General features: G+C 53.0%; 1 protein-coding gene across 1 annotated transcript in view; it reads left to right on the top strand.

Annotated features, from left to right (window-relative positions):
• Plxna1 (plexin A1) overlaps positions 1 to 18647 on the top strand; it is a 46795-nt gene that overhangs the window by 12534 nt on the left and 15614 nt on the right. The window contains exons 4-19 of the mRNA XM_034511555.2: positions 6214 to 6354; positions 7246 to 7346; positions 7584 to 7707; positions 7797 to 7950; positions 8303 to 8402; positions 9581 to 9695; positions 12886 to 13086; positions 14602 to 14698; positions 14775 to 14968; positions 15092 to 15243; positions 15325 to 15445; positions 15688 to 15824; positions 16970 to 17137; positions 17340 to 17433; positions 17786 to 18025; positions 18128 to 18271. Of these exons, the coding sequence (XP_034367446.1) occupies positions 6214 to 6354; positions 7246 to 7346; positions 7584 to 7707; positions 7797 to 7950; positions 8303 to 8402; positions 9581 to 9695; positions 12886 to 13086; positions 14602 to 14698; positions 14775 to 14968; positions 15092 to 15243; positions 15325 to 15445; positions 15688 to 15824; positions 16970 to 17137; positions 17340 to 17433; positions 17786 to 18025; positions 18128 to 18271 (2283 nt within the window). The remainder of the gene's footprint in view (positions 1 to 6213; positions 6355 to 7245; positions 7347 to 7583; positions 7708 to 7796; positions 7951 to 8302; positions 8403 to 9580; positions 9696 to 12885; positions 13087 to 14601; positions 14699 to 14774; positions 14969 to 15091; positions 15244 to 15324; positions 15446 to 15687; positions 15825 to 16969; positions 17138 to 17339; positions 17434 to 17785; positions 18026 to 18127; positions 18272 to 18647) is intronic.

Here is an 18647-nt window from a genome sequence, read left to right as displayed (position 1 = left end):
GCTGCCGTGAGGCGCATCCTGACCACAGTGCCAAGCTGTGGCCTGCTCTGGGTCCATGAGCTGCACACTGTGGGCCACATGCAGGTCAAGCATGCAGCCCTCTGCTTGGCATGCAGTGTTTCATGCAACATTTCTCCAAGGACCCAGCCTTTGAGGCATAGGTTCTGACAGTGTTGGGGAGAATTACTGGGCTCTGATCTCTGTCTTTTCATTCAACCTCTAGACTGATATCAATTGTTCCAAGCACTAGGTGGGAAACTCTTGGCTCTACTCAGCAGGGCCCATTTCTGTTTTGCCCTGCTGATTGTAAGTAGGGAATGGAGGGCCCAGGCTGTCTGCCTTCTGTGGAGTAGATGTGCCACTGTGGAACTGTGTACTTTCATGGTGCTGAGCAGACATCTGTGTCTCCTGGGAGCATTGCCTCCTTCTTGCTGGTTCTAAAGGAGACCTGCCATCAGAGGCAGAGTCAAGACACAGATCTGATCAGTGCTAGCAAGCTATTAGCCCCAGGCTGATGGCGTATTAGCTTCCAGTGGCCAGCAGGTTACCCAGATGCACATGGAAGTCACTCTTAATATGTCCTACTCCTAGTACCCACCCTGGGCAGCTCTTCCCTGGGAGCAGTTAGGTTCCATCCATGGCAGGGGAGGCCACAGTAGCCCAGCCCAGGGCTGTCCTAGGAAATGTGTTCTGTGAGTGGGAAACAGTGGGGCCATAGCACAGAGTCTTCAAGAAACCTCCAATCAGATGCTCTCTCCTGTAGAACTGCCAACTCTGAATTCTCAGTCTTAAGAGGTAAGTAGTTGGCCAGAGTAACCCACTGTGTGGAGCAGGCTACAACTGGTCCTCACAGCCCTGGCTGTCCTTTGACTAGAGCTCTACCGTCTTTGCCTACACTTTTATGTGTGACAGAGGTAGAGGTGAGAGGTGTGACCCCTGGAACCACTGCTTATACCTGGCCCAATTATAGCTATCGGGCACCTGCAAACCATGTTTTGTCATCCAGTTATGAGCAGCTAAGCGCCAGCTACTCTTACACTGTCAAACTGCCTGGCCTTTCAGAGTGGTGGTGATAGGGATTAGAGGAAGGGCCTTTATGGGAATGGAGGCTGCCTTATATAGCCCCTTCTATGACAACCTCCTAGGGAAGACAGGCTTGGCAGTTTTATCTACAAAAACTACTATGCTCACTGGCTGCTACTCCTGATCTCTTCTCTCCTCTAGACCCTGTCCTGGAGTGAGATCACCCAGTACACTCTCACAAGCAGGGAGGCCAGGGCTTTGTAGGGTCAGCCCAGGCTGCTATCTTGGGGCAAGCAGAGCAAGGGACCTCCTCTCTAAGGCTGGGCAAAACTGGGCAGCCCCCTGCCTCCGGGCAGCTAGGGCGCGTGCCGGCCTTGGCATACAGCCTGGATAGCCCAGACATCCTCTTCAGCAACCCCGCCTGCCCTTGGTCTAGATAATGGCCCCATTGTTGGCTCAGGGCTGGATGGACAGCTGACCTGGCCAGGCTGTCAGCTGCCTGCCCACCCGCCCTGTAGCAGTTGGCCAGGGCCTTAGAGGTGATGGGAGCCTAGCAGGCAGCCTGAAAAGCCTGGGGCTCTGGCCTTCCCCATTGATGACAGCCTCCTCTCTAGCCTGACCAGGCTTCCTCTGTATGGCCTCTCCTGAGGTGTCCTGGGATCCATGGGCAGGGTGCTCCTGTCCATTGGGGAGATCAGAGTCTGACCTGGCTTCTCCTTGGTCAGCTGAGATTTCAGGTCCATCCCAACAGATAGGATAGAGACCTGAGGCTTGAGAAACACAGGCAGGATGAACAAGACTGTGTCACCAAGCTAGGGTGAATAGGTGTTGGTGCAGCTTGGGGCTGTGTCAGGAGGCTAGGTAGCTCCACCATAGCTTCTGGAGGCAATGCTGTTCAGGACAGTTATAGAAGATTCTGGTGTCTGGAGAAAAGAATGAGAAACAAGGCAACAGCTGGAGATGGTAAGGATACCCAGGATGCCCCAGCCATGCCTTCCCATGTTCTGCCAGTTGTCCAGCTGCCTTGCAAGGGGGCTGCCAGAGCAGCTGTCTCCAGGTGGGTGGCCCTGGAGTGGACAGCTGTGGGCTGAGCCATTGGCATGTGGGCTCTGTTGCCCTGTCAGTGCTGCCCTGCTATTATTGCCCTGGCCCTGTGCCTACTCTGCTGTCTGAAGCTCTTGCTTTTGCCCTCCTGGGATGCCCTCCTGGCTGGCTCTCCAATGTTTCAGGGCGGGCTGTGTCCCCAGTTAAAATCAGGTGCCTTGGGCTTGGTTCTTCTCACAGGCTCTGTGTGAGTCTCAGTTTATTGTCTATGTGGTTTGATGAAGCTGGCTATACTTTAGTGAGTACTTGGTGGGGTACAGCATGACCTGGTGACCATCATTCCAGTCAGGTGTCCCCTCATGTTTGCACCTGGGGACCCCATCAAATGCATATATACTCAGTGACCACCATTACATAGGTATATACAATGAGGACCACATCACACATGTATAGACAGGGTCCCATCACACACACACGTGTGTACTGGAGGATTTTATCATCTGGTGACTCCATCAGTTATATAGAGACTTCATCATATGTGTGTATATGGGATCCCCACTACATTTGCTTACATAGGTCCTATCAAACACATGTACGTGGGGACCTCATCATACATGTGTGCACTGGACCATATCCTACATGTGTATACAGTTTCCCCTTCATACATATGTCCTTAAGGACTCTGTTATGCATAGTCCTGGGGACTATATACACATGTACACAGGGACCCATTATATACGTATGTATGGAGAGCCCATCACATATATATGTACACAGGCTTTGCTACACATGTTCATGTGCTTACACAGGGACTCATCATGTGTATACGAAGGGACATCACACACACATTCAGAGACTAGAACATGTATGTACACATATATACTCCATTATACTTGTATATGCAGAGGCCATATCATCACACATGTACACACAGGGTCTTATCACATGTATACACTGAGACCCCCTTTACATATATGCACATTGAGGCCCTATCATACTTGTGTACAGGAATACCATCATCACATGTGTGTTCATGACCCTTGTCCCATGTGTGTATACAGGGGCCCCATCAACTGGTATGTACACAAGGACTTGTCATGGACAAGATGTCAAGGACATCCATTGCACATATGATCACAGGGACACTATATGTATACATGTAGGAACCTGTTCCATGTGTATACATGGGGATCTCATCATATATATACAAAGGGACCTCATTACCCACATGTGCACAGAGACTCCATTAGGAATGTATTTAGAAACTCCATTCCACACGTGTGCACACAGGGACCCCCATCATGCATGGACCTAGAAACTCCATCACACACACATGCACACAGGGACTCCATCCCACACACATGCACACAGGGACCCCCATCATGCATGCACCTAGAGACTCTTATCACATACATGTTGTCACAGATGTCTTGTATTTTCTTTTCTGATTTTATGATAAAATACCCTGACAAAAACAATTTAAGAGGAAAGGGGTTTATGTTAACTCACCTTGGGATACAATTTATTATAGTAGGGGAGAACACGGCAGCAAAAAGGCAAGTGCAGCCAGACTGTAAACCTCAAGGTCCACTCCAAGTGATATACTTTTTAACAAGAGTCCCACATCTAAAGGATTCTGTAACCTTCCTCTACAGTGCCAGCAGCTGGGAATGAATACTTTTAAACACATGAGCCTATGGGGGCATTTCATATTCAAAATGTAAGCTCCATCATCGCATATGTGCCCAGGGACACTGTGACACATGTACATATTGATGTGCACAGAGGTTCTGTCAGGCCTGAGCATGGGTCGGCTCCGTACATAGTGCTGCTACACACTCCTGTCTGTAACCTCCCTGATGCCCACACTTCCTCCAGCGCTGGAGTGGTTTCCACACTCTTCCAGTGGCCTTCCGAGAATTAGCCTCTACTAGGCTGTGTTCCTAGGACCTGGTTGTGCATGTGGCCCATTGCTGGGCAGGTGGATGGACAGCTGGACTCATATGCCCCCAACTGCAGCTGTCGAGACCACCTGTCCCAGTCAATGAAGCCGGCAGGCTGGGGGCAGGGCCTCCTGAGCCTGGGTGGCCTGTGATCCTTTCTTTATGGACTCTGGAGAAAGGCCTGCTCTCTGCTCTGGCCTGTCCCTCTCCTGCATGCCCTGAGCCAGTGTGTCTACCCAGTCTAGGAGAGTGGTGGCAGGTGGTAGCAGGCTTGATAGGGCTGGGGGTTAGGTGGTCATTGTGGCAGGAGGAAACTCCAGGGTCTCTGTCCAGGGCACTGAGTACAAGGCTACCAACCAGGACTGAAGAGAATGGGATCTTTCTGGGATGTGGATGTGGGTGAAGTCTAGTGTGTGGGGGAGTAGAGTCATGGCTGTGGTCTTGGAGACTTGGAAGACATTGGTCTAGAGTTCTTTGTTCCCTGCCCACTTGAACAGGCTTGTTTCCTGGCACCTGTCTCAGGCAAGCTTTTCTGTTTCTGTCATTGGGGAGAGGGGTATGATTCATTCCCATTTCAGGAGTAAAACAGATCTAAACCAAGTTTGGCCTAGGTGGTGTGAGTCTAGCCTTGTCTCTGGCTGCAGTGCTACCCACTTAGTACAGCAGTGTGAGCTAGCCTGATATGATCTGCTCTAGCAGTCATCCAGGACCTGGCTCCCTCCCCTGCTCTGGCATAGCTGGACTATATAGGCTTAGATTAGGGTAAGTGTCCTTGCCAGCTCCAGGGATACTGGGCTGCTGTGGCCCCTTTCTATCTCAGCTAGCTGTTCCTGCTCCATCCAGAGGCCAAAGGAGTACAGTTTGGGCAGTTGTTGGCCCAGCCTCTGCAGGCTTCCCAGGATCCCCACTTACCCAGCTCTTCCGGGTCTGGTTTGACTTAAGCCTGTCTTGGAGCAGCAGCTGAGCGGATGTGGGGGGTGGCCCAGGCTCTCAGGAATGTGACCCTCCCCCTCTCTCCCAGCTAGCAGTCTCTTGGCCGAGAGACACAGGCCCCACCCTGGCTGGCCCCTCGCCCAGCTCCTGACAGAGCTAGCCTATGGCAGGGTGCTGGTTTTTGCTGCCCTTGCTGCCCCTAGGTCTGCTCTGCCCCCTTACTGTGGAGTACAAAGAGGACCAAGCTCACTCCAGCCTTGTACCCAGAAATAAAGAAAGAGGTAGGCTAGATGGGTTAGAAGCTGCAGGTAGATGCTAGGCTGCCTCAGCTGCACAGTGGGTAGAAGAAAGCTGCAGGTCCTGTGCCAGGAGACTGTGCCTGGGCCCAGCTGAGCTGGGCAGACGCACCCCATGAGTCCCGTCTTGAAAGCCCCCATGGGTCTCTCTGTTAATTAAATACATTTGTTTGGTAAAAGCAACTAAAAATACTTGCAGCACCAAGGCTGCAGGAGAGGACCAGGCTAATTAGCGCCTGGCTTGTTTGGGATCTGAACTATATTTCTGTACTGATGAGATCCCCTCTCCCTGCCACTTTCTTGCTGGGGTATCCCTCATTCCAAGACACCAAGGCCAACCTTGCCTCTCTATTTGTGAGCCTTGTTCCTTGGCTATGCTAATGACAAGGTCTCCTCCTGCCCTCTTTTTTTTTTTTTTTCCTTTTAAAGATTTATTTTTATTTATATGAGTACACTGTAGCTGTACTCACCACAGACACACCAGAAGAGGGCATCGAATCCCATTACAAATGGTTGTGAGCCACTATGTGGTTGCTGGGAATTGAACTCAGGACTTCTGGAAGAGCAGTCAGTGCTCTTAACCGCTGAGCCATCTCTCTAGCTCCTGCACTCTTACCTCAAACCTGCTTTCTTTCACAAGCCTCACAGTGGCCCATGAAAGAGGCTCTTACTTGCCGGGGTCCCAGCAGCTAGATGGTAGGCACTGTAGCCCACATGTACCCTACCACTGAGTTTTGCTGTCTGGACTAGTAGAGGAACCAAGGCACATGCACCTGTCCAGTGTGTCTTGTCTTATCTCCCTGTCCTTGGGGTGAACTGGGTCAGGGACAGTGAACTGGGTCAGCCTTGACTTATTCTGAACCAACCTGGTGGGGAGGTGCTTGTAAGAGGGCTTGGACCCTTTACATCGGGTGAGGTAGGTCTAGGATTGATTACTGTTGGCCTGCCACATTGAGCATCCTTTGCTACCACAGATTCTGGTGGACCTTGCAAACCCCAGCGGCAGGCCAGCCCTGGCTTATGAGAGTGTGGTGGCCCAGGAGGGCAACCCTATCCTGCGTGACCTGGTCCTCAGCCCCAACCGCCAGTACCTCTATGCTATGACGGAGAAGCAGGTGGGTACTGCTGGCTGCTTGGTCATGAGCTTTTAGGGTGGCTGGGGTGGGATCCCAAGTCAGAGATCCCAATCATAAGGAAACTGAGGAATGGCTTGCCTGGAGTCAAAAAGCTGCTTTTCTCCCTGGAGATGTCCTATTGGCTATAACTCCATGCCATCCATGTAGCCTCAGACTCCCCAGGGCCTGGTATGGAAGGCCCTCTTTCTCTCCCTGTAACCTCTAGCCATGGAAGTTGTTACTTAGGTTACTGCACTGTCCAAGCACAGATGCCTTTGGGGGATTGAACTGGGATGCTGGGCTGGACTTACCTGGCTCAGGCTCTGGTTATCTACAGTTGGTTGTGACTATGTCCCTAGTGAGACATGGCCAGCCTGGCTTGCCTAGGTCTTCAAGGCTGTGTTCTTATGTGCCCAACCTTACCAGCTTGGTGCCTCTTCTTGCCCTTCTATGTAACTTGGTGTTCCTATGGCAAATGGACAGGTAGTAAGTAGTTGGAGAGGAGCAGGCAGGATGCCAGGCTTTCCGGTTGACTCTTGCTTCTCCTCTGCAATCCTTGGTTCTGCCTCTGGGGTCCTGAGAACTGGGGAGACTCAGAGTTGGTCTGCTCCTCTGAACACTACTGGGGGTGCCCCCATTTTTCCTTTACTAAGCTGACAAGTCTCCATTTCTCAGTAGTCCAAGCCATGAAGGAGTCCATACAGGTGGGAGACAAGTGTGGTCACAGTTGTAGGTCTCAACTAGCTGCCTGCCTTGGATCTGTTGTCCTTTTCCACCCACTTGGCTGAGGCAGGGTGACCCAGCCTGGCTTTTGAGTCACTGAGCTCCTTCAGGATGGCCTGGGAGTCTGGAATGGGCCTAGATAGGCCTCACACTATGATCCTTCCACAGGTGACACGGGTACCTGTGGAAAGCTGTGTCCAGTATACTTCCTGTGAGCTGTGCCTGGGGTCTCGAGACCCCCACTGTGGCTGGTGTGTCCTGCACAGCATGTGAGTCTGGGAGGTCTGGCTTGAAGAGGTGGGTGACATTTGGCCTAGCGGTCCCCAGAATCCTGCTGTGTGTATCTCAGTCATAGCTGGCCTAGGTTTCATTTGACCCCACTGACAAGTGATGGGAATATTACCAGGTGCAGGCAGAGGAATCCATGCCCTAGCCCAGGGATCCCTTTCCAGTGGCCCTGGAGACTCTGGACCTACAAGCCCAACCTAGGCATATTCTTCCTGCAGCTGCTCTAGGCAGGATGCCTGTGAGCGGGCAGAAGAGCCCCAGCGTTTCGCCTCTGACCTGCTGCAGTGTGTGCAGTTGACTGTCCAGCCACGCAATGTGTCAGTCACCATGTCCCAGGTGCCGGTAAGTGTGGCTGTTGGAGGTGGCTGGGGGAGAGCAGTGGGTGGAGCAAGTGGGACAGGCAACCACTTACTTACTCCTGCCACGGCCAGCTCGTGCTGCAGGCTTGGAATGTGCCTGACCTCTCAGCTGGTGTCAACTGCTCCTTTGAGGACTTCACGGAGACCGAGAGCATCCTGGAAGATGGCCGCATCCATTGCCACTCACCTTCTGCCCGGGAAGTGGCGCCCATCACACAGGGTCAGGGTAAGTGAGTACTATACAGGAGGAGAGTCAAAAGCCACAGGTGTGTGTGGAGCTAGACAAAGCTTCAGAAGGGACCAGAATAGAGGTGGGGATATCTGTGCTGCACGTGAGGAAAGCCTGGAGGTGGTTTGAGCACATGCCTTTCTGCCTGCTATGGTTCATTTTCAGTCAATGCTTGGCAAGTAGTCCAGTGATTCCTTTTAGCCCAACCTTCATGAGGGATCTGTGTTCTGATTCCTTACTGTCCAGTTAAGGAAGGAGCATCATCCACCTGGGGTTGGTTTATATCTGGGCTTTCTCTGTGGGTGCCAGGTCTGTGTGGCCCTGGTGGCTTAGCCTTCATGTTCTGCAGGAGACCAGCGGGTGGTGAAGCTCTACCTCAAGTCCAAGGAGACAGGGAAGAAGTTTGCATCTGTGGACTTTGTCTTCTATAACTGCAGTGTTCATCAGTCGTGAGTGTCCCTATCCTGCCCTTGCTGCAGTTGCATCCCTGTGGTCTTGCTGCAAACACTTCTTTGCAGGCCTGCTCTCCTGCAGCTGACATTCAGTCAAGCAGACAGGATAAGAGGCCTCTCAAAAGCAGCCTGCCAATTGAAGAACTAGCTGGGCAAGGCCCTAAGGGCAGCATGGAAGGAGGCTGTGGCTGGTTTTGCAGACCTGTGCAGAGCTGTTTTAGGAACAGGGCAGAAGAGTTAAATATGACCAGAGTAGGGCCAGGGGCTCCGAGGGAGACACTGATCTGGGCCATTGCGGAACCCAGACATGACAACTCAAGTGTATGCTGACTCTGGGCCTGGAAATAGTTGCTGCACAGTAGGATACCCAGGCATTGGCTTCTGCCTAGTTCTTGGGAATTCTGGGTGAGCATAGGGAGTTGGGCAGGGCCAGCATTGTCTGCTTCTTCCCATGTTGGCTATGATTACCTGGCTTCAGGTACAATATGGGGACATATTAAGGTCCATTACTAGCCAAGGCACTGGTCAAGAGAGGATCCTTAGAAGACCAGGCCAAGGGTGGTGATTTCAGAGAGAATTTTATCATGCTTGGCCTGGGACATGGGGTTGGCTGGCTTTTCAATCTTGCTTTCATTTATTAAGGCACTCCCAGGACTTTCTTGGAGTTGTCTTCAGGAACAAGGTGACTAGAACTAGTAGGGCTGTCCTGTAGGGCAGGGAGATGTATTCTGGAGACCATAAGGCTGTCTCTTTGCAAGCCCCCGGATTGTGAGATGCACATTGAACAGCTGCTACCCAAGTAGAACAGGTTTGGATAGGACAGGCGGAAGTGGACTGGATCTGAGCAGTTAAGGGAGCCGCTCCCCAAGTGCACCAGCTTGAGCCCATTGATCTGGGGACTGTGACACATGCTTTTGGTGTACTTACAAGTAAATTCCGGTTCTGTTATGGTGGCCGGGGTCATACTGGGTTGAAGAGTAAGAGAGTCAGAGGAGGTAAGACCATTCTCCATGAGGCCTGTGCAACAGGCAGCAGGCCTGGTGACCTTCTCAGCCAGCGGCAGCTGTTGCAAAGGCCCTGAGGTGACACTCCAAGGAGAAGCAGCACACTAGGTTCTCATGGTGGAAGCACAAGCTGAAACTCCCTATGTCTAACTGTCTCGTTTTTCCCTGCAGTTGCCTGGCATGTGTCAACGGCTCCTTCCCCTGCCACTGGTGCAAATACCGCCACGTTTGCACCAACAATGCGGCCGACTGTGCCTTTCTGGAAGGCCGTGTCAATATGTCTGAGGTAAGACTGGATAAGTGACCTAGAGATTTCAGAAGTACCAGTGTCCCTCAGGGTATCACCCAACAATAGCCATGGGTGACTAGGGTGCCAGTTGTGTACTATGAGGTGTGACCAAGGTTGGGACAACTTCCTGAATGTCATAGCCTGAGGCCAAACTGGGACCATTTACTGGTGGCTATGGGTGTCCTCTGAGTCCGTGGAAGATAGAGGCCCTGTGGTAGCTTGTGCCAGAGAAGCCTGACCAACATGTTTCATAATAGTTCTTTTCCCAAACAGGGAGGGAAGTTAACAGTGGAGCTGTGGGGTTTCTGAAGCTCAACATGGTAATTGTTGCTGAGTCTGACTGTATGAGTGGCAAGCCACTTCTCCTGGAACCTATGACATCCTGGGCATACAGGCCCGTATGGATGGGAAGTTGGGACCTGATCCTAGGGTCCATGTTGCTGTGGGGCCAGGACTTAAATCAGGATACATTCATTTCACTGTGAATATTATGCTGGGTTTGGGAAGGGGAGGCCCTGAATTCTCTTACTTGTGTCTGTGGGAGCTGCAGCTAGACTGGACTTACCCAGAAAGCTTGGCAGAAGGTCATGTATGAGTGGGGCCCCATGGGCTGCCCTCCTCTGTCCCTCCTTCCTGTACCCTCCCATCATCCTGCTGCTTCCTGGCCTGATGTGTCCTAGGACCAGGTGGCAGTAAAAGGCAAGACCCTGGACCTAATGGTGATGGGGGCTATGACAGTGGGTGAAGCCAGGGTCACAGTGGTTGGGGTGGGGTGGCGTTTCTAGGAGGGTAGCAGTCAGAGAACTGGATCACAGTATCTAGGGTATGAAGTAGAAGCCAAGTCAGGGGCCTTGGGACCTGGCCAGGGCTGGCCTGAGGCCATTTCCAGAGGCCCCTGCAGAGCCCTAGACAGGAATGTGCTAGTGGAAGGCAGGAGAGACCCCTGTTGGTGGTTCCTGAAGCCAGTGTGGTCCAGTTTTCTTCTCTGGTGCCCCTCTAACCCTGCTCTGAGTAGCCCATCATCTCTAGGAAGTTTTATTAACAGAGGAAACTCTTCCTGGAATGCCAGCCCACTCAGGTTCTCATACCCAGGCAGCCATGGTATTCTGGGTGGAATGGGCAGCATAGAACCTGATTTATCTGCACAGGGAAGGGTCTTTTGGGAAATGGGTTGATCCCATGTGTGCATACTCTTCTTTAGTTGCAGCTTTGTATAGAAGGTCAGCAGTGTTATGCAGCCATAGATGTAGCATACACAGTGTCAGCAGCATACCTCATCTCCCTGCCTCTGGCTCTGTGGCACTTCATGCAGATTCACATAGTCCTCTGACTTTCTGACCCAAGATCCTATTCTGTGCTTAGAATACTGGTTTGAAGATGCAGAAAGACCTGTAAGCACTCACCTTTCCACCCTGAACTCTGGGTTTGCTGAACAGGTAGTGAGATGGGCAGCCAGCATGGGGTTGTGGGCCCTACAAGGAACCTCAAGGAAACTCGGTCATCAAAGCTCATGCTGACAGTCTTGGGGACCTGGCATGTCCTAATAGTTCCACATTCTTGCTGCAGGAGTGGAGAGTGGCCTTCCACAAGAGACCCATCATATGGCCTCCCCAGTGGCCTGGTGGGTCTCACTCTTGGCTTCTCTTCCTTGCTAAGCCCTAGAATGACCTCTGAGTTCCCAACAGGGAAGTAGACTTGTCTGCATGAGGGAGAGGGCTATGGGTCAGATAACTAGGAAGCTGACCTGAGTCCTAAAACATCCCTTGTCTTGGCTACTTCCAGGTTGGTCCTGGAGTGAAGGCATAATCAGGAACCCTTAGGCAGAGACACTGGGTCCACTGCAGTGTTTGCCAGTGTCTCCCAGGCATACCTTGGGCTGCTGAGAAACATGGAATCATTTAGACCTTTCAGGGCTGCTGGTCCCTGAGCCAATAGACCCCAAAGGCTTTGTGACCTCCTGTCAGCAGGGCCTGTGGTACAAGTGCCTGGTGGGATTAATTTGGCTTGACCCTGTGTGCCTCACAGGTCTCACTCAGCCTGGCCTGTGAGTTCTAGAAACCATAATTAGAAGATGCGCTGCTGGGCTCTGATAGGTTACAGGAGGCTGTGTGAGGTGGAAACTACACCAGAGGCCCAAGCAGGTCTTCTATCCAGAATGTGGCTGGCGGACTGAAAGCTGGGAAGACAGTGTTGGGTTAGTGGGGCAGGCAGGAAGATCTGGCTAGACTCCATTCAGCCATGTCTGCCTTCTGTCTGCTGTACTCACACAAAGGTATTGCAGGGGTCAGTGAGCAATGCCAGCCTCTGGGCCTGGTATGTTATACTACGTGGATGGAGCTTAGCTCAGAGTGGCTGCTGGGGGCTCAGGAGAGGCTGAGCCTAAGTCGATGCTGTTCTCTCAGCTAGGTCCCATCACAGCCTGAGTCTTGGGGTATAGTCACCAAGTGCTCCTCAGGTGGCATGGGAGACAACACTGTAGATGTGGCCTGCACACCAGTGTCTTCACCAGGGCTGCCACCTGAGTTGGGGCTGGTGGCCAATGAACACAGGCATCCCACAATCTTGCCCACTGCCCTTCTGGGGTCAAACCATGAGAGGCTGGGTCAGAGCTCAGGCTCTTCTGGGCCCTGCAGAGCAGATCCTGGGCCTACATCCTGGGAGCCAAGGCAGTCCCCAGGGACCAGGCCTGCTTTCAGCATCCCTATTTAAAGCTGCTCCACACGCTCCCATGGGACACCTCCTCCCGAGGCTGCTGCCAGCCATGCTGCAAGCAAGCCAGGCGTTGCATCAGTTATTGTTGCTGAAACCCTGGCCCTGGGGGACCCTGGCTGTTTTTCTACAGGGCCCAGGCTATTTTTATATTTCCCAGGCCCCCAACTGAGAGCCTGCTACCCCAGCATTCTGTTTTTGGCTCCTGCTTCAAGTTTTTGCAGCTGTGGGCCAGATGGGGTACCTGTGGCCCCTAGAGTAAGTAATGGGGTCCTAGGATATGGTAAGAGTAAAAGGCTAGCCCCATGCAGCCATAGCCTGGTTGGAGCAGGACCTGAAGACCACTGTTTCTACGGTGCCCAGATGCATAGTGACACAGGGAACCTGAGCTTTGTGAGCCACCATAGCCTGGGCCACAGTAGAACTTGCACCTCTTGCTGTACCAGACCCAGCTCAGCTAGTGCTTTGCCGTCCTCAGGACTGCCCACAGATCTTGCCTTCTACCCACATCTATGTGCCAGTGGGTGTGGTGAAGCCCATCACCCTCGCCGCACGGAACCTGCCACAGCCACAGTCGGGTCAGCGAGGGTATGAGTGCCTTTTCCACATCCCAGGCAGCCCAGCCCGTGTCACTGCACTGCGCTTCAACAGCTCAAGCCTTCAATGCCAGAACTCCTCGGTGAGAGAATAGCAGTTGGGTGGGCCAGGTGGGGTGCTTCATGCTTTGGAGTGGGCTCTCTTGGCTTCCTGGCCAACACTGAGTCTTTGGATGAGGTTGGAGTATAGCTGAGTGGGATGGTGGTGGGGATGCACCGTCAGGTTCTTAAGTGAAATAGCCAGGTAAAGTGCCCATAGCATGTATCTGTGTCCTTTGACCACAAAGGAAGACTACCCACGCCATGGCCATCTGAAGATCAGCAGGTGGCCTTACTGGGTAGGTGGGGAAAACCCATGGTGGTTTTCCCTCATATCTCATACCTCATAGCGACATTCCCAAAGTTGCCCTGAGTTTAGCAAGTCTGGTACTGAGGACTTTTCTAGAACAGAGTTCTTTAGAGAACAAACCCTTTCTGGATGTGCACGGGGCACCTGAGCTCAGGCTTTGAGCTCTCCTCTGGCTCCTGACTACTGGCAGGCCTAATTTTTCCCTCTGTCCAGGAAGTGTATAGTCAGGAGGACAATGAATTTTTTGGAACAAGCTTCGGCCCAGATTGGCAGAGCTGTGGACACCAGGTTGTTGGCAAGAATTTAGTTGTCCCTACCCCTGGTTCCAGCAGCCCTTGGCTGACAGGGATATCCTACAGGGCAGGAGTTGGGGTTAGATGGCTCTCTACCAAACAGGGAAGGCTACACTCTCCCCTTTCACTTCCCATCCTTCTCTTACTGGCTCCCCACACACTCCCCTCTGACTCTTATCACCCCGTTTTCTTGCTTCTGCTTCCTGTGTCTTTCCATCCCTGTCTGTTGTCCTCTTCTCTGCAGACCCCCATTTATCTTCCCTTCAGCAGTGTTTAAAGGGAAGAAAGGGTATCAGGAAATTTGATAGGATCCAATTAAATTCCTTGAGATAAAATAGTGATGAATTGCTGAGCTACCCCTTTGAGATGCCAAGCTGCATGCCTGGGCCCAAACACAATACAGAGAGCTGAGGTCATCAGCTTCAGAAAGTGGGAGGCAACTAAGCCTAGGCCCAGCCCTTGAAAGGGGCTATTACCCGAAGTGCAAGCCAACCTGGGGAGAGGTGGAAACAGTACTCATTCCCCAGGACAGTGGCCTTTTGACCTAGGCTTAGGCTGTGGGGTTTAAAATACCTCACATCTCAGAAGTCCTGGCCTACTCAGCAGACAAATACTCATGTTCACAGAGCCTTCCTGATGCCTCTGGGCTCAGCTAAAGATGGCCCTGCTATTGGAAGTAGCATCTAAGATAGCCTTGGAGGATAACATATGGAGACTGGCAGTTGATGTGCTTTCTTCATGGCTGTAGGAGACAGAACTTGGCAGGAGGGAGCAGGGCCGTGGAGCTAGAAAAGAAGCCATGCGTGTGTTCTAGTCCAGTTTGCATGTAGGCAAACCTATTCAGTAGTCAGTTTTCAGAGATGTTGAGGGATGCTATAGGCACCATTGATCCTCTATGTAGCATGGGGGTGGTGGCCCACCACCCTAAGCATGGCCACTGTGCCTGCTTCCAACAGTACTCCTATGAGGGGAATGATGTCAGCGACCTGCCTGTGAACCTGTCGGTTGTGTGGAATGGCAACTTTGTCATTGACAACCCCCAAAACATCCAGGGTGAGTAGCAGGGCTGGTGGCCTGGATGGGGGGATGGTGCATGGGTCCGTGCTGACTAACCTTCCCACCATCATAGCCCACCTCTACAAGTGCCCAGCCTTGCGCCAGAGTTGTGGCCTCTGCCTCAAGGCAGACCCGCGCTTTGAGTGTGGCTGGTGTGTAGCTGAGCGCCGCTGCTCCCTCCGCCACCACTGCCCAGCTGACTCACCAACCTCCTGGATGCATGCCCACCATGGCAGCAGCCGCTGCACAGACCCCAAGATTCTCAAGGTAGGAGCTAGAGACCCAGTTCAATACCTACCCAGCCCACACCCTTGTAAGCCCACCCACAGTCTCCTCCCACCTGGCATGGTAGACCTTGCTATGTCCGCCACAGCCTCTGCCTTCCTGCAGCTGTCTCCAGAGACAGGCCCTCGGCAGGGGGGAACTCGACTAACCATCACTGGTGAGAATCTGGGCCTCCGCTTTGAGGATGTGCGGCTAGGTGTGCACGTGGGCAAGGTGCTTTGCAGCCCTGTGGAGAGCGAGTACATCAGCGCAGAACAGTAAGGCAGACTAGGGTGGGTGGTGAGGGCCTGGGGGCCTGGGGACATTGTTTGAAGTGCTGAGCCCCACCATGCCTACAGGATTGTCTGTGAGATCGGAGATGCCAGTACACTGCGGGCCCATGATGCCCTGGTGGAGGTGTGTGTGCGGGACTGCTCCCTCCACTACCGAGCCCTGTCTCCCAAGCGCTTCACCTTTGTGGTAAGCCCCACTCCACTGCCCTTTGCTTCCTGCTGCCTCCAGAAAGTAGTTAAGGGTACTGCAGAAGTAGGTCTGGACTCATCTCTAGTATAGGCGCTGCCCCTGTTGCCCGTACCCGAGCTGAGCCCAGCCACAAGGGAGTGATTACCCCTGCCGCCCGGGCTGCCCATGTGGGAACACAGGGTAAGGGGGTAGAGTATGCACCTGAGAGGAATTCCTCCTAACAAGTCATCTTCCCGCAGACACCAACCTTCTACCGTGTGAGCCCCTCCCGTGGGCCTCTGTCTGGAGGTACCTGGATTGGCATTGAAGGGAGCCATCTGAATGCAGGCAGTGATGTAGCTGTGTCCATTGGTGGTCGGCCCTGCTCCTTCTCCTGGTATGGGGTGAGAGGAGTCAGGGGACACAGGGCTTTCCCTCCTGGCTCTGCTGTCCCCTCCTGTTGCCTGGGCAACAGATATGGAAAACCTGGTTGGGGTGATCACTATGGAAACCTAGAGGCAGGAAAGGTTGCCATGGAGATAGGGGGACCAGCCTCCAGAGTAGGAAGAGGGTGTGACCTTGTCTCAATGGGTACTACCTATTGGTCCAGTAGCTCCTGCTAAAAGAGGGGGACATCTCTCTTACAAGCAAAATAAAAAGTATTTTTAAAAAGTTTAGTAGAGAAAACAGACATCTTAACAAAAGCTTCAAGGCTTGAAGTGGATAATTTTAGATTAAGGATGATAATAGAAAGGCCCTTTAAATATTTTCCTGTGGTAATTACCCGTTATCAAACTAATCATTGGTATTTGTAGTCTGGAGCCTGTGAGGCCTCCAGGCTGTGGTGATATAGCCAAGGGACAGGGCCTCAGAGCAGGTATTGCTTTGCTGACGGCTCATGAAGGTGACCTATGACCCTAGGCCAGCTTACTGTTACTAGGAGCGGGGCCTTTCCCAGGTGTGTGTACAGTAGGGAAAGAGAGAGCTGGTTTGTTCAAAGCACTTGGTGCTCAGGGGTCTGAGGAAGGCAGTGCTGACAGGTGGGAAAGTTCAGGCCTGTAGTTTAGTCTCTTTGACCTCCAGAGCAATAGCAAGGTCTTTATCCCAAGCCTGGCAGGGTAGAATAGGATGGCTGGCTGGTACTTGTTAGAAGACAGGCTTGGCCAGGGTCTCCTGAATAGCCAGCAGCAGTAGGCAGGATCCATCATCTGTCTGCATTAGAGATGATGTCCTAGAGTGTGGTGGAGGGCAAGACCAAGGGAGGGTACAGCCGAATGGAGATAAGAGCCAAGGCAGGGACACAGAGAGGCCAGCGAGGGGCTCGGGTAGGACCGACAGCAGCGGGCACTCAGAGGGCAAAATAGTCATCCCAGCAGCCACCCGAGGGAGGGAGGGAGGGAGGGAGGGAGGGAGGGAGGGAGGGAGGGAGGGAGGGAGGCCCAAACTTTTCCCTAGGAACCAGTTCTCAGCCACCAATGGAGAGCTGCTGATGTGTTGACATGCTGCCTCACAGTGCCCTTACCCATCTTGACCCCATCCCAGGAGAAACTCACGAGAGATCCGCTGTCTAACACCGCCCGGACAGACCCCTGGCAGTGCCCCTATTGTTATCAACATCAACCGTGCCCAGCTCTCCAACCCCGAGGTGAAGTACAACTATACTGAAGACCCTACTATCCTGAGGATCGACCCTGAGTGGAGCATCAACAGGTGGGAGACCTTCTGTGAAGCCAGAAGCACCTCCCCATCCCCCACTTTGGGTCAGGGAGTACCTCTCCAGGGTGTTCTATGGTGTTTGTTCAATGGCAACCTCCTAAGGGGGTTAATCCTGGCTAGCATAAGCTCTAGCTGAGTTTTGACCTGTGTATTTCTAGGCCTAGGGCATTGTCTGATTCCTCTCTTCTTCCTTTAGTGGTGGGACCCTCCTAACAGTCACAGGCACCAATCTGGCCACTGTCCGTGAGCCTCGAATCCGGGCCAAGTATGGAGGCATTGAGAGGGAAAATGTGAGTGGATACCCTGTGCCTCTGATCCCTCCCTCACTCTGCTCAGTCCTCCCCTCCTAGCCATATGGGTATTTCCCAGACTGGTACCTACTGCTCTAACACCCCTGCTTCTCCCTCCCCGTGCTGACCCTGTCTGTACTGAGGCCTTGAGGACAAAGTGGTCACTAGGGGTGGTGACCCCTGGGCCTGTGCAGCCCTCAGCCTACAGAGAATAGACATCTTGGACATGTGCCCCCTTGGTACCTAGACCATCTGCACAGGGAGCTGTCATCCCCAGGGTGGGGCTGTTATTGGGTAGCTGGCCCACAATGGGAGAGCTAGCCTGCCTGAGGTCCTGGTGCCTGTGTTCCAGAGCTGCATGGTGTACAATGACACCACCATGGTGTGCCGGGCGCCGTCTATAGACAACCCAAAGCGCAGCCCGCCAGAACTGGGAGAGCGGCCAGATGAGATTGGTTTCGTCATGGACAATGTCCGTACGCTGCTGGTACTCAACAGCTCCTCATTCCTCTACTACCCGGACCCTGTCCTGGAGCCACTCAGCCCCACTGGGCTCTTGGAGCTGAAGCCCAGCTCCCCGCTCATCCTCAAGGTAGGTCTCAGCCACTGTGACCTCCTGCTGCAGAGGCAACTCTAGGATGGGGCTTATGGAGAGGCTGCAGGATTACTCTCATTTCAACCCTGACCCCTGTAGGGGCGGAATCTCCTGCCACCTGCTCCTGGCAATTCCCGGCTCAACTACACGGTGCTCATCGGCTCCACACCTTGTGTCCTCACCGTGTCTGAGACACAGCTGCTGTGTGAAGCACCCAACCTCACCGGACAGCACAAAGTCACGGTACATACCCTGACCTTTCTTTAGCCAGGAAATCCCTTCACAGTCTCTCTGTGGTCTCCTGGAACCACCCTCCTGACTACTCACCTCTACCCCTGCTAGAGCAACCCCACCTTTGAGAAAAATCCCCACAGAACTGAGTTCTAATGCAGGCCCCATTCTGTTCTTGCCATCTTTCCCACTTGGAGACCCTCTCACTACTGGCAGTAGCCCCACTGCCGAGTGCTTGTGTATTAACTACCTGGGCATCTGCTCCTGTCCCAGCATCTTGCACCTATTAGCCACTTTTGTCACCTGCTGGAAAGATGCTGCCCACAGGCAGTTAGAAAGATGCTGTGGGTGACTTAAACGCCATTACACAGGGCCTCGGGCTCTGAGG

The sequence above is a fragment of the Arvicanthis niloticus genome, chromosome 9, assembly GCF_011762505.2.
Source record: "Arvicanthis niloticus isolate mArvNil1 chromosome 9, mArvNil1.pat.X, whole genome shotgun sequence".
In the NCBI taxonomy this organism is placed as follows: Eukaryota; Metazoa; Chordata; class Mammalia; order Rodentia; family Muridae; genus Arvicanthis; species Arvicanthis niloticus.
This window is presented reverse-complemented; position numbering and strand designations above follow the sequence as displayed.